General features: G+C 50.0%; 1 protein-coding gene across 1 annotated transcript in view; it reads right to left on the reverse strand.

Moving 5' to 3' along the window:
• Positions 1-2,344: 2,344 nt before the first annotated feature.
• BTBD16 (BTB domain containing 16) overlaps positions 2,345-15,456 on the reverse strand; it is a 46,493-nt gene continuing 33,381 nt past the window's right edge. The window contains exons 10-15 of the mRNA XM_060286105.1: positions 11,054-11,145; positions 9,859-9,941; positions 8,131-8,208; positions 6,904-7,002; positions 5,018-5,206; positions 2,345-3,907 (exon numbers count right to left, since the gene is read on the reverse strand). Coding sequence (XP_060142088.1) covers positions 3,839-3,907; positions 5,018-5,206; positions 6,904-7,002; positions 8,131-8,208; positions 9,859-9,941; positions 11,054-11,145 — 610 coding nt within the window. The 3' untranslated portion in view covers positions 2,345-3,838. The remainder of the gene's footprint in view (positions 3,908-5,017; positions 5,207-6,903; positions 7,003-8,130; positions 8,209-9,858; positions 9,942-11,053; positions 11,146-15,456) is intronic.

The raw sequence follows: 15,456 nt of genomic DNA on the forward strand, positions 1-15,456 counted from the left end.
TTTAGTTGCTCCGCAGCATGTGGGATCTTCCTGGACCAGGGCTTGAACCCATGTCCTCTGCATTGGCCGGCGGATTCTTAACCACTGCGCCAGCAGGGAAGCCCTCAGCTGCCACTCTTAGTGACGTGGAAAATACACCTACATCACGGGGAGGGGGGGCAGTTGGGAGGATTCAGTGAGAGGGTGGGCGTCAAGTGTAACATCTTTAAACCAGAATTGTCACTCCAGCTCCTTGGGCCTGATTCCCCGCTCTTACAGTGAGGAGGTAGAAATGACATCATCTCCTGTCCCTGATGCCCCGAGTCCTTCTGCCTCAGGTGCCTCCATTCTCTGGCCCTTGAGGCAGGGGATGCAGCCCGGCCCGTCAGGCCCTTACTCCATCCTTTCTGGGGTTGCCTTTCTCCTACATCCCTGCCTTTTGGACCCTCACAGTGTGACTGGTCACCTTAGGGAGGCCTTTTTGGAATTGCTGTTCCGCGAGGTTTTCCCAATCCTGCAGACTCTGGGAGCTTGACATTGCATATTCCAAATAGCTGAGCCAGGACAGTGGTTTCCCATAGAAAGTGGACAGTCGTTCATGTTTCAGCAGAGCTTCCAAACAGCTTCTTCTCTCTTGGACATCTACGGACTTGCTTTTCAGAAGTTTTCCATTCTTATCCTCCCCATTATCCCCCAGGACCCTGGTGAAATGCCACAAGGCTGCTCTTTCTCCAGAGCCAGTGAGTCGAGCCGCACCCCGACATCTGCCCAGGGGCTGCTTACCGAGGGGCTGTTACACGACTCGTGGCCGCAGGGATCATAGTCCCGAGGGAGGCCGAGGGGCTGCCTTATCCCCTTTTTATAGACAAGGAAGCACAGTTCACAGAGAGGAAATGACAAGTGACTTTTCCGACTTAGCACCATAAGTTTGGAGGCAAGGCAAATTCATCACCGCCTTCTTCTCCCAAGGCTGTGCTTCTCTGTTAAAGAAATCATCTATCTGGAGAGAGGAAAAAAATCAGCTTCTAAGGAAAAACACATTGCATAATCCCATTTTGAATGGGAAGAAAACTCCAAGTGCATCTAAAGGTAATTTGGGAAGGTCACCTGCCAAACTTCTGAATGATGGGAGTCCCACTGGATTTTATTGTCTTCTTTGAATTTTCTCATTTTTCTTCAACAAGCTTGTTATTATACAGAAGTAACATTTCGTGTTATAAAAGGGGAAACGATCCTTATTTGCACACAAACTACTGCTCCCTACGAAGACGTGGATGAATCTCTTAAACGTGATGTTGAACCAAAGGATGCAGGCATGGAAGAGAACAGGCTGCACGACTCTCTTCATTCAATATTCAAACTAAATGGCCGTTGTAACGAATGTGATAGTCAGATAGCGTTTACCTTCGAGGAACAGTGACTGGGAGGAAGTACAAGGAGGGGGGGGGGCATCTGGGGTGGTGATCGTGCACTTTCTGGTTTTGATCTGGGCGCTGGAATATGGGGGTGTTCATCTGTGGTAATTCATCAACCTACGTCACAGATTTTTGGCACTGATTTTGATTTTTTTAAGATAGTCCACTAAAATACTATTAATCTGAATGACAGTGTATTTTGACACAAGGAGAGTGTCTCACCTGCCTTGCCCTGACCCGGCCCTGCAGGGGTGGGAGGAATAATCGAGGCTGTTTTCCAACAGCCTATGCACTGGGTCACACCTGCCAACCCCTCAGAACCCTTTATATCAGGGACTTGTCTGGAAAGCCTAAAATACTCCAGGGATTTCAAACAGAATAAATATAATAGAGAACAGATCACACAGATGAAGGAAGACCTGAGAAGGCAAACAGGAGAATGAGGCACCCAGAGACCGGCAGGAAGTCTTCACCGGCCTGGAGCTGCAGGGGTACACAGATGAGGAGGCGTCACCAGAACAGAAGCAGAAGCAGGGCCACCTGATGGATCTGGAACCACGACAGGAGGCTGCCAGGTAGGAGCTGGGACAGCAGAGCAGAGCTGGAGCCATAGGGGAGACACAGCCACTGCTGGAAAATGCCCTCTGCAGCCGAGAGGGTGAGAAGTCCCCTGGCTTCCCTCAGTCTCTTATTCTCCAAGCTCCCATCACCACTTCCTGTTGGCTGGGCCTGGCCAGATGCAAGCTAGGGAACAGAACTTGCAGGATGGGGGCTAGGACAGACCCAACTCCCAGTTCGTTTGTCCAATTCTTCCACTGGTTCCCCTTCTCACCTTCCCACCAGCCTTCCTCTCTGCCAGCTCACTCTGCCCAGGGCATCAGTCCTCTGCTGGGAAGGCGGCTCCCTTAGCCCATGTCTGATTCTACGGTGATCATCAGACTAAATTTACCCACTTGTTGTCTATACGGCATCAGCTGATGCTCCATCACTTTCCCAAAGACACCGGTTAACAGGCTGTGGTGGACACACCCTAAATCATCACACACCTTGTATAATCCTCTCCCCTTGAGTGTGGGTAGAACATATGACTTACTTCTAGCGCCGAGAACATGGCCAAGGTGATGCTATGTCACTCCCAAGATTACCTTGCGGTACGCACGGCTCTGTCTTAGCAGTCGACAGTGAGAGAGACTCTCCTGCTGGCCTTGAAGGACACACAGCCATGCTCCGAAATGTCTGTAGAGAGCACCATGTGGCAGGGAAGTACAGGGGCCTCTAGAACATGGGTGGTCTTCTCTCGACAGCCGGTAAGCAGTCAGGCCCTCAGTCATACAGCTGCAAGGAAATGAATCTGCCAGCAACCTCATGAGCTTGGACGTGGGTTCTCCCCACTTGTGTCTTCAGATGAGAACACAGCCAGCTGCCACTGGATTGTAGACTTGACCCTGGGCAGGGGACCCAGCAAGGCTGCTTGGACTCCTGACCCACAACAACTGTGAAATAAGTATGTGTTGTTTAAGCCGCTAAACTTTTGGTACTCTGCTACACTGCAACAGAAAACTAATCCACACGGTGGGAAAACAGACTCTCTTGCCTTGCTTTTTCCAAAACCTAAAGTTCCATTTAAAAAGGTGGGACAGTAAATAAGTCATGCCATACCTTATAACTGTTTACTTCCCTTCCTACCTCTTGTTCTGGCTGAGCCAAAACTGCCAGGGACAATGGCAAGGTGTGTTGTTCTGTGTGGCAAGCAGAGATGTATCACAAAAAGGGGAACCTTGGCGCTTCCAGTTGGAGTATGTTGTTACTGTTGATGCCCCCATAGGAGTGCTTCCGAGAGTGCATCAAGTTAGGGCTGGACTCAGGGAGCTTCGGGGTCAATAACGGCAATGGACTCATGGCTCTGATACTTTCCATCCTCCAACGATACAAATGGGAGTGCTATGGTCTGAATGTGTCTCCCCAGACTTCATATGTTGAATTCTAACCCCCAAAGGTAATGTCATTAGGAGGTGGGGCCTTTGGGAGGTGATTAGGTCATGAGGGAAAGGCAGGGCCTTCGTAAACTGGATTAGTGCCCTTATTAAAAGAGGCCCCAGGGAGCTCCCTGCCCCCTCCACCATGTGAGGACACAGCGAGAAGAAGCCGTCTATGAACCAGAAAGCAGGTTCTCATCAGACACCACGTGGAATCTGCTGGCACCTTGATCTTGGACTTCCAGCCTCCAGAACTGTGAGTAACAAATTTCTGTTGTTTATAAGCGCCCAGTCTGTGGTGTTTTGTTATAGCAGCCCAACAGACCAAGACAGTGGGCCAAAGTTCTGAGACCATTACTAACTCGGAGAGTCAGCTGAATACTTGAGCAGTCCCTTTCATGTCGTTTTATTTCCTTTTACATGGACCAGTGGAAGAAAAAAAAATCCCATAGATTCTTCTGAAAACCGTTAAGATAATGAGAAGATGAATGAAAAACTTGCATAGATTGGGATGCCCACAGTTTGGATTTTCAAGGCCTAAAAGATGAAACAAAACAAAGCAAACGGGACTTTCAGGATAAACGCAATCATCCTCTAGAAGGGGAAAGAGGAAGGCCTGGCAATTGTATAAGATGCTGCTTCTCAACTCTGGATGTACATTAAGAATCATGTAGGGAAGGTTTTTAAAATAAACCTTAAAAAAATTAAATATAACTTAAATACAATAAAGTGCCCCAATCCTAAGGATACAGCTTGATGGATTTTCACAAGTAAGCACTCCTGTGTGACCACCACCCTGATCATGATAAAGAACATTTCAGGTACCTCTGAAATCTCCTTCCCATCCCCTCCTGGTCAGTATCCCAGCCTCCCCCACTCCCACCTCCACAAGGAAATTGCTATTCTGATTTCTAACACCATAGAGAATAACTAGAGGAGCTTTAAAAAATACTGATGCCTGGGTCCCACCACGGAATATCTGGTCTTATCTGGGTGGCTCTCGGGCCTGGGGAGTTTGCAAAGGGCCAGGTGATTCTGATGTGCAGACAGGACTGAGAATTACTCACTGGTTTAAGGTCAAGTCCCACTCACTGGTTTAAGGTCAAGCAGGGCAGCGAGGGCTTAAATTCACAGACCAAAGAGCTCCTCCCAGCACTGCAGACAGGCTCTCTAGCAATTTCTGCATTGCAGCCGTCAGGAGCCAAGCCAGGTACTGAATCTACCGGGATGCTGTGGTGGCCCACTGAGGCAGATGACCTCAGTTCTCCTTGGACGAGCCAGGGGCGGGTGGGCTGGGCCATGGATTTTGGTGGAAGGTGATGTCCCGGCAAGAAAGGTGGTGTTGGCAGCAAATACGCTCCACCAGACATTCCACCTCTCCCTAAAAGTCCCCTTCGATGTTTATAAAATGATTCGGGTGTGACCCAAATCAGGCAGTCTGGTTTGGCTTATCGTTTTCAGTATGCCCAGATTTCATCCTACAAGGTTTTTCTTTAGCATTATTTGGGGCTGTGAAAATCCTTAAGAAACTGAGCAAATTTCCCCCCGTAGATCGCTGGAGCTATAAAGTCAGTGATCCCCAAAACTGTGTGGAGGAGAGAACGAGCAAAAGAGCAATCAAAGAGAAAAGAAAAGAAAAGCACTCACGTGGCTTTTGCAGGACGACTTGACCAACCCAAACTTTTGCTTGATCTGGTTCGTCGTGAACTCTTGCCACTTGCCGTCCACCAGGGTCTGGGCTCTGATCTCGTACGTCACCAAGCGCTCTGCTCTCAGGCTGATGGGGCTGTGCTCATAGACGGAGGAGGCAAATTCCAAGTTGGTGTGCCTTATTCTCTGCAAGGAGGGTGACCCACCTTAGGTGGAACTGAAACCAGGGTGACCCGGAGTTAGCGAAACGTGGTCCCTGCCACATTGGCCCTCCTGTCTGATGTGTACAGGGCGGGAGGGTTTCCCCATGGCCCCATTTCCTACATGCAGCTGCTGCTGAATCAGTTGGCATTCGAACCCTCACCATGAGCAAACCACTGGCCAACGGACTGGGGTTTGGCCAACTCAGGAAAGCACCATGAAGTCAATCTATATTGAACGGGAAGGTCTTCACATCGCTTTGCCAAAGTTTAAAAAACCAACATAGCGGGCTTCCCTGGTGGCGCAGTGGTTGAGAATCTGCCTGCCAATGCAGGGGACACGGGTTCGAGCTGTGGTCTGGGAAGATCCCACATACCGCGGAGCAACTAAGCTCGTGCGCCACAGCTACTGAGCCTGCGCGACTGGAGCCTGTGCTCCGCAACAAGAGAAGGCCGCAACAGTGAGAGGCCCGTGCACCGCGATGAAGAGTGGCCCCCGCTCACCACAAGTAGAGAAAGCCCTCGCACAGAAACGAAGACCCAACACAGCCAAAAATAAATAAATTTATTAAAAAAAAAAAAAAAAAAAAACCAACATAGCATTCATATGAGCACTTCGACTCCTGTTGTTACATAATTCATCTCTTCCATCCAGTAAAATCCATTATGTAGGGAAATGCGTGAGTCACTGAAGGCCAAGGACTGGCCTAAAGAAGAGATGTGACTCGCTCAAGGACACATAAAGAGGTAGTGGCCAAGCTGGACGAAACCCCAGGTTTCTCATTCATGCATTCATTCATTTATCCACCCATAATACAAACATACCACCCCTACGTTCCTGTTCTGTGATTGGCGGTGGTAATAAAAAGATATGGTGATATTAAAGACATGGTTTCTCAAGGAGCTTAAAGTTTTGGAGACTTATAATGAAACCCCAAGTGGAAGGTAGGGGTCCACCATCATGGCTGTCACCATCATCATCAGGGCCCTGTTCCAAGCCCTTTGCACAAGTTAACACATTTAATACTCACAGCAACCTAGGAAGGTAGGTCTTATTACCTTGTCCAACTTAAAGGTCAGAAAGTGGACACAGGGAGGCTCCTGGGATCACCAAGATCAAACGGCTCACCAGGTAGTTTGAATTCAGACTCTACTCTGAAACCCAGCTCTCCTGCCTCTCCTGAAAGTCCAGCAGGAGCATGGAGGTGAAGGCATCCACCCTCCTGACTCTTCCAGCGTCCTGTTCACAGCCTCCGCTTTGCCCCCCTAGAGAACACCATTCCCTCTGCCTTTACGGGCATGTGCGTTACCTCCACAGAAGAACGGCCATCTGTAAAGCATCCCCCAGCATGTACAAACTGAAAATGAATTGAGCCCCACACGTGGCTCCAGAGGACTATCATTTGACCTTGGCCTTACAGCAGAGGCCATACAAACACGAAGACACTCCGCTTTGAGATCCTCGTCTATTGAGTGGGTTAAGAGCAGCAGCCTCACAACGTTGCTGCAAAAGTCAAATGACATCACGACCATGAGGAGGATTGGCACCAGGCTTACAACACGTTTTACAAATGAATTCGTGACTCATGTTTAATCAATTATTATTAATTCCATATGAATTGCTTCTGAATCTCAAAGGCTGTTTCAGAGACATAGCTCTCCTGTGCTCTCTGTCCTTCTTACCTGCATATGAAAACTATATGAAGTAGCATCATGTTTGATTCCCTTTATCTCAAAGAAGAATCCATACATGGCAATCACTTTTGAATGTGCAGTATACTCCTAAGTGGGGAAAGACAAGCAACAAGGTGACGGGGTAAAAACCTTCAGTAGTCACAGGCAAGAGAACATAGCAAGACCGATTCTAGCTACAACTACTAAAGTGACTAAGTTGTGACTTAAAACACAACAGCAATGTTAGCCTGGGAAACAAAAGAAGAGACAAACTGTAGCGACTTTACAAATCCTGATAGGTTGGCACTCAGTGGCAATACTATTTGCTCTGCATGCCCCCCTTAGTGGGGAGAAGAATGAGTTAGGCATATTCTTAGATGACCTGTGGTCTGCAGACCTTTGGAACAAAGCATTTTGCTCCAATCTGATGGGCCTAAGAGACCCGCCATGCCCACGGTATTGCAGGGTGTCCCGGCCGCTGTGGTCTGCAATCTGTCCACTTGGGCAGGTCCCTGCAAGCACAGCCCATCCAGGCCTGACCCAGAGGGGAGTCTCTGATGATAGACTCAGGGCCCCAAACCCGTAAAACATGAATTCTTTTGAGATCACTACTGGGGTGGCTTTAGTGATGTTGGAGGATCGCAGCCATTGCTTGGAGAATTGTACCTATCGAGGGAGCCCAAGACAGAGGGCAGCCACCAGCCGCTCAGGCTCCCCTGGTGACTGAGCGCCCAGAGGTTTTGCAGCCGAGCTCCCTAACTCATTGCCGCTTTGATTCTGGGCTCCATCTAAAGAGCTGCTCAGAACAGTCGCCCCTGCAACCTTAACCATGGGCTCAGAGTGGAATCTCTTCTTGGGCAGTTGGCAGCTCACCATGTTTGTGGGGAAGAGGATGACCAACTCATCCCAGTTTGCCCAGGCCTTTCCTGGTTTTAGAACAGAAAGGTCCTGCATCCCCAGGAAACACCTCCAACCCTGGAAAGCTGAGACATTTGGGTACCCTCATGGGAATCGTAGATGTGCCCATCAAGTGACTGAATGGCCTGTCCCAGGGCCCCGTGTGTGCATTTTCCTTCTAAGGGGGTGGCAAGTGTGCAGGAGAGACCCCTACGATTCCCTCTTCTGCCCCGGCCTTCCTACCAGACGGTGGAAGTGAGCACGGCCATTGTACAAAGGTCTCTCACCAAGCACGGGAAGAGATGTTTCTTCCCCTGGCTCGGGCCCAGTGGTCAGTACCTGGTTAAAGAGCAGCCCGAATCTCACCCCCTGGGTGGTAAGATCTTTCGCGTGGGCCATGTCGCCCCCATTCTCCAGCTGAAAGGAAAACACACACCACTTACCAGCAGCCCGACCCCCCAACATCACCTTCACTACATTGATCCCTACAACCCCCATCGTGCTCGAAAGAGTTCTGTCTCTGGAGCCTATGCTCACCCATGAATCCAGTCCACAGTATTTACTGAAAACCTACTAGCCAGGTACCATGCTCGATGCTCTCAGAAGATGCAAAGATGAGAACAAGAAAAATGCCCCAGCATTTTTTTCTTACTTGAGAAATAAAATGTGTACATCAGGAGCCCGATTACAAGGCAGAGAATATTCATGGCTGTAAAGTCAAGAGCAAGTACGGCCCCATAGGGCAGGCTCCACGTGAGGGCGGGGGCCTGGAGGGAGCAAATTTCAGGAGGATGACATTGGTGGCGGGGGGCAAAAGGAAGGAGGTGGGCAAGGCCAGAGGGACATGAAAAGGGAGGTGGGGGACTTCCTGAGGTGTCCAGCCCCAGCCCCGAGACTGTCCCCTCTCTCTCTGTTGCCCCTCCCACCCTCTGCTCTGTTAGAACACAACTTTGAGTTATGTCCCAGAGAAGCACAGTTCCATGGAGCGGTTATCTACTGCGTATGGGGCACCGAGCCCTGTGGTTTGCACATTACAATAGGTATTTGTTGAGCTGAATTTAATTTCAACCAGTGACTCATAAATCTTCAGAATTCAAACACTGCCCCACTTCATCTCTGAAAATGCATGATTGGAAACACATAAGAAGCACAACCGTTTGCACAGACAATTCACAAAGGGGGAAATGCCACGTGGACAAATATTCATATTTACTAGTAATAAAGGGAATGCATATCCAAAAATGAGACGCCATTGTTCACTTCACAATTGACACAAGTGATCTGAAAGGAAAATGCTCTATGTTGCTGAGCTTGTTCAAAGAAAGGCACCTCGTTTATCACTGGGGAAGGAGTAGTTTGGTTCAAATTTTGCTAATACGTATCAAGAACAAAAGTGCACATTCCTTTTGGGACCAGTATTTTCTACTCTTCAGATTCTCCTATAAGAATAATTCTAAGTATAGTAAAATAAACCATTACGTGCAAATGCATTCACCATGCAGCCTACTTATAATAGATAGCAGTTAGAAACACCACGACTTTTCTACAATAAAGGAAAGGCCAAGTAGCACTGTTTGTAGCATATCCTCTTGGTGGAAGAGTTTGCAGCCAGTAAAAATGGTGATAAGAAACACATTTCATTGAGTGTATTTTTTTTTAAAAAGACCTGAAGGCAATAAAATGCAATAAGATGTTTGCGATGGTTGTTTGGGGAGTGATGGGTCTGAAAGTATGTGTCTTCTTTCTTTCAGTTTCTCTGAATTTTGAAAAATTTCAATAATAAGCACCTGACATTTGTATCTGTGAGGGGACTCTGTTTGCAGGGCTGTGTGGCCAATTGTCCCCAACTCTCCGGGTCAACAGGACAGATGTTCTAAACACCTGGGCTCCAAGGCGGGGCCTCCTCTCTCCTCCCCTCCAGGCTTGGCTCTTCCCACTTCCCCTGGGGAAGGATCCAGATACTTCCCCACCTCAGAGGCCCAGAGGTTCCAAATGCAAAACACATCTCCGGAAAAAGCAAAGGCAATAAATTTCGATAACTGTTTCTGCGCTGAGCTGGCGACTCACCGCGAGGTAATGGTTGGCTATAACCCGGACGAGCCAGGATTCAGGGAAGAAGTTAATGTGCCTTAGCTCCTCCAGATCCTTGCCTGGAAGAAGCACAAAGGGAACATTCTTACGGATTTATTCATAAGAGAACTGCAAAAACCTCATTTACGGAGGGACAAAGGAGGAAGTTGGGAGCTGAGGACTGGCGGGCATTCCCGGGCCCCAAGAATCGTTAGATGTGTGGAACCCAAGTGAGACGTCCCATGGCCCTTTCCCCCAAAGGGTCCACAGCCCCCGGCCACAATCCTGCCCAAGGAGGGAGGGTTGAGATCTGATAAACAGTGTCTTTGGAGTGTCTAGAAGCAATTTGGACAAACTCTCTGGGCTCCATCAACCATTTGTGGGTTTTGGAGCTACTCATTCTATCTGGATAACTGGAAATGGCTTTGAAAAAGTTCTCAAATATCCTTTCAGAGGCAAAGCTCTCACTGGTGGCCACCTGGGCTGCCCCAAACACACTCCCCAAGAGTTCTCTCTCTTTCCAAGTCACAGCTGCCTTGTTCTGGGCCCAGAGCACGAGGAAACTCAAGCCTGGAGCACAGACCCACAGTTTTCTCCCAGACTGTCGAGTAAGCAAGCGGCCCAGAGGCGACGCCACTCTAAGAGGCAGGGCGTGTGGTTAGATGGCGACACGCAGCCCTGGGCGCTGAGTGCACTTTCATCATCGGTAAGCCCCTTCCATTCATCGTCATGTTTGACAGGAGCTCTGATTATCCCCATTTTACAGACAAGGAAACTGAGACCGGGCAGCCAACTGACTTTCCTAAAGTCACACACCTTGGAAATGACAAAGCCAGATCTCAGCTGATTCCTTTAGTTTTTTGTTTTGTTTTGTTTTGTTTTTTTTTTTTGCGGTATGCGGGCCTCTCACTGCCGTGGCCTCTCCCGCTGCGGAGCACAGGCTCCGGACGCACAGGCCCAGCAGCCATGGCCCACGGGCCCAGCCGCTCCGCGGCACGCGGGATCCTCCCAGACCGGGGCACGAACCCGCGTCCCCCGCATCGGCAGGCGGACTCCCAACCACTGCGCCACCAGGGAAGCCCTCAGCTGATTCCTTTGGAAACGTCTGGTGGGGCTTCCTCAGGAGTGGCTGAGGGGTGTGGCAGGTCCCCAACAGCCTCCCCTGGATGCGCTCCCACGGGCTGGGGCTTACCTTTGGTGATGCCGTGCAGACGCAGGCAAAGGAAGAGCGGCATCCAGTTCTGTCCCACATCCCGGTCCAGAAAGCAACACTTCTTGGGGAAGCTTAGCAAGGTGCAAAGAGGAATAAAAGGCCTTCAGAACCCTCCTTTCTGGAACTGGCTGGGGCTCGTGAAAGTCATGTCAGAGACCAGCAGTTTCACCAGCCAGGGGTAGATGGAGCCTGGTTCTCTCTGGATGGGTGGGGAGTGTGGAAGCAGAGGGGGGCTGCCCCCCGAGATTGTAATGAGACAAAGGGTTATCTTCCCCTTGCATCTACCGCATAGTAGGTGCCCGACAAATGCTCATTAAATGATGATGGGAACGCATAACGGTACAGAGGATTTCAGGATACGTTTTCTCACTTGAGTCTCACAAACTTCTCAAGGGGCAGACAGGACAAGTATCATCGGCTCCATTTTACAGATGGAAAAACAACGGCTCAGCCAGGACTTGAACCCAGGGTTTCTGATTCCCCCTCTACACATGCTGCCCTTTGAGTAAGTGGCCAGTGTAGGCACTTCCAAAGCACTTTCTGGTAGAATCAAGAAGAAAGAAAGGTCGGATGAGTGGGTAACTCGTTTTAGCAGCTGGTTCCAGGATCAGTTCTGGACAGTGTTAATACTAAACTCTGGTTAATTTCCACACGTGGCTGAGGTCAGGGCTGGGTTGAAATCACATTCCCCTTGAGAAGACATGTACACACAGGCACACATCCAGTCTTGTTCTGAAACAACCTGCTGCATAAAATGGTCACTTTTGACAAATGGGGACGACAGGGGATAATTTTTCCAATGACTTTGGAAACACAAAGTCATTCCCTCAAGTCAGATCCTGTATGAGACCGGCCAAAGGCACTTTTAGAATATTTTTCCATGAATCAAGAGTGATGTCCAAATCACATCCTGTCCCAGCCAGACTGAACACTCCATTGGCCCCGTGTCCTGCCTCTGCGGGGGGTGCCCACCAACCTGCCTGGGGGCCATTTGTTTTCACAAGATCTGGGAATTCCTGAGACTCTCCAACTCTTCCTCGTGGCAGTGGTCCCAGGAAAGAAGTTTAAGGATTCTGAGGCGTTGTGAGAGGGGAGAGGGGCGCGAAGACAAATTAGCGAATTCAAATTCAATGATTATTTATTAGAATCCACTGGGGAGCTGTCTCTGGGGGTGGACGGACCAGGCGTAAATAAAGGAGGGCTGGGCTATTGATCCTGGATCCAGCCCTCCATTACCCAGGGCAGGTGGAGCTGGGCTAGTGTGGGCCGTGCCAGTGCCCTGAGAAACACGCATCTCTCAGCTGGACAAATAACGCTCGCTTGACTCCTTTCCCAGACGTGAATGCCTCCTCCTTCCCTGCCTCTCTCTCACCATTTAGCGGAAGAATCGGCTAGGTGGCATCATGGCGGGCGCAGGCGTCAAGGAAGAAAGAAGGGGCTGAGCTGACGCAGAACCCCCAGCCCAGCTGCATGCTCTGGGGAACGAGCCCGGACCCTCGGCAAGGGCTCCCACAGCCCGGAGTGGCCCCTGAGGAGAGAGAACTTGCCGGAGCTGCAGGTTAATACAATTTCAGCCCAGGAGGGAAAGGACCATCTAGAGGACAGATTCCCCCTCCAGCTCAGAAGCCCCCAGGCGCCAACTCCACAGCTTTGTGGGAAGGATGCTGGGAGAGTAGGAGGGACCCAAGGCCCCCGAGTCTCCCTATGAGAGGCACTCAGCCAGATGACCGTCAGCCAGGACCTCTCCAGACAGACATTCTCCCCGAGAAGATTCTGAATGAGCTTTGCTGAGACAGGTGATTGGACTTTATGACCCCTTTGGACCACAGGAAGTGGCACTGATGATGGCTGATTTGGACAGGTCACAAGTCAGCTCATGCATCGCCCAACCATGCTTGGGGTCCCTGAGCTTGGGCCCTGGAGTCAGACAGATCAGGTTCCAGTCCTGGGCCAGCCGGCCGTCAGCCGTGTGACCCAGCCTCCCCAAGCTTCCTTTTCTGTCCGGGGGCACAACAGCCACACGTGCTTCCCTGGGTGGTCGGGAGAAGTAAAGGTGACAGGGCTTCTGATATGCCGGGCACAGCTGCTGGTCCTAGTGGTACTCCGGGCTTCATGATTGCCACCGTTGTCCCCTCGCCCCAAGGAAAGTGACCTGAACTTGAGCCGGTCAAGTGCATGGCCGTGTTCTTGCTGGCGTTATCACTGCCACCCTCTAACTCGCCGGAGCCATGGGCCACCTCAAAGGAAGTAAACGGTGGCCTCAGCCGCTGATTTTGTAAGATCCCAAAGCATCTGAGCAGTGTGGTCCAGCGCCTTGAACCAATGGGCGTAACCCTGCCCCTGGAGCCGGGCGGGTGGATGGCTGCAGAGCTGGGACGCTGCCCGGGCCTCCAGAGAACAGCCCACGTGTTTCCATCTAACCCGGCTCAACTCCGCTGCTGGGTCGTGGCATCTGGATTCTCTGGGCCAAGGATGAGCACGCTCACCTGATGTAACATAAAGTGAGGGAAGCTGGCTGCTGCGTCGGGACCTCTTTGCGTGCCTGTTTGGTGGAAACAAAGGCTGGCATGGCTTCCCCGGGCGCTGAGCTCTGTCTCTGCAAAGACTTTGGGTTTAGCACTGACTGTTATGGGACAAGCTTCCGGTCATGGTGTCTGCCTCCTAAAGTTCATGGGAAACCCTTGGGGCATGACCCCCTTAGGGAGGACAGTTCATAGGTCCTTGATACTGAAAGATACACCCAGGTCGGCTCTGGGTTCTGCTTGCAAGACCCTGGGGACAAATCCTCCCTTCTGACCTCCTGAAAGGCAGTGCCAGGAACAAGTCTCTGTCAGACTGGCACAGGTTGTCATTTTAGAGCTGCCATCAGCCACGACCTTCTTGCCTCCTCCAGCCTGTCATCGGTCAGAGTCATTTACCCTTTCAGACTCAGAGACCCATTAGCCCAGCACTTCAAATTTTTGCCTTTTAAATGCATACTCTAGAATTCTGACATGTGCTACAGCACAGATGAACCCTGAAGACATTGTGCTAAGTGAATTAAGCCAGACACAAAAGGACAAATACTGTATGATTCCACTTACGTAAGTTCCTAGAAGAATCAAATTCACGGAGGTGGAGGTAGAATGGTGGTTGCCAGGGGCGGCGGGGATGGGCAGAGGGGAAAGGGGACTCATTGTTTAGTTTGCGTGGAGTTTCAGTTTAGGAAGATGAACAAGTTCTGGACATGGATGATGGCGACTGTTGCACAACAGCGTGAATGTACTTAATGCCCCTGAGCTGTACACAAAAATGGTTAAAATGGTCATTTTTATGTTGTGTATATTTTACCACAATAAAAAAATTAGAGTTAAAAATTACTTAGTTTCTATGGAAAATATCTGAAAGAATAGTTTATATTTTAAAGTGAAGTTTGAAAAAAATTACACACTTGGGGGAAGGGAACAAGGCTTTTTTCAAAAGGTAACTCGGTGTGGAAGACCTGGACGCCTTCTGAAACCCAAGAAGCAGGAAACGGTCCTCTTGGCTCCTGACACCAAAGTGTGGTAAGGAAACAATAATTCTGAATGTCGCTGCCACCACCATCACCTAGCGAATGTCACTGCCATTCAGGACGTCCTGCCAAGTGCTGTGCTGGGCCTTTTCTTTGAGTTAGAACGAACCTACATCAGACCCAACGAGGGGGTATTGTTAACCTCTGCAGCCAGTAAATGGCAGTAGTGGGACTCAGACTCAGGGCCGCTACCTGCTAACACACACCTCATTTACTGAATGTGCTGTTTGTCTCTGCTTCCTAGATTGTAAACTCTGTGAAGATGGAGATTTTGGTCTGTTCTGTCTACTCTTGTATTCACAGCACCCTTTGCAGTGCCTGGTTCTCAGGCAAGTCAGCTTGCAATAATGTTAAGTGAATTAATTGGATGAATGAGCTGGTCCCTGCCAACTCACCAGGCTCAATCCTACCATCCCATCCCTCTGCTCAACCATACTTCACCTTCTAGGAATGCAGTTCCAGCCCAGTGCATGTGTGGGCACGCACACACACACACACACCACACACACACATACATGCACAGACCAGGCTATTCTATGCCAATTTTCCTATGCTCACAGGGTCCTGTCTGTTGTTACCACGATTATTTGTCAGGCCAAGTCCTCTGGGTCATTTGTCGAGACCCAGTCAATGTCATCTTGACTATGAAGATGAAGATGGTCCTGACCTTTGCCCAAAGGCAGAACTGCGTCTAGAAACTCTGTGTAACGATGATGCTACCTGCCCTCTGCAAGAGCCTCCTGCATCCAGACACTTATATTCCTTGTGTTCCTCCAAAGTCTCCACTCTTACCACTGAAGAAGACGTCTTGGGGCCACCCAGTTTGGGT

Source organism: Globicephala melas, chromosome 16 (assembly GCF_963455315.2).
Source record: "Globicephala melas chromosome 16, mGloMel1.2, whole genome shotgun sequence".
Lineage (NCBI taxonomy): Eukaryota > Metazoa > Chordata > Mammalia > Artiodactyla > Delphinidae > Globicephala > Globicephala melas.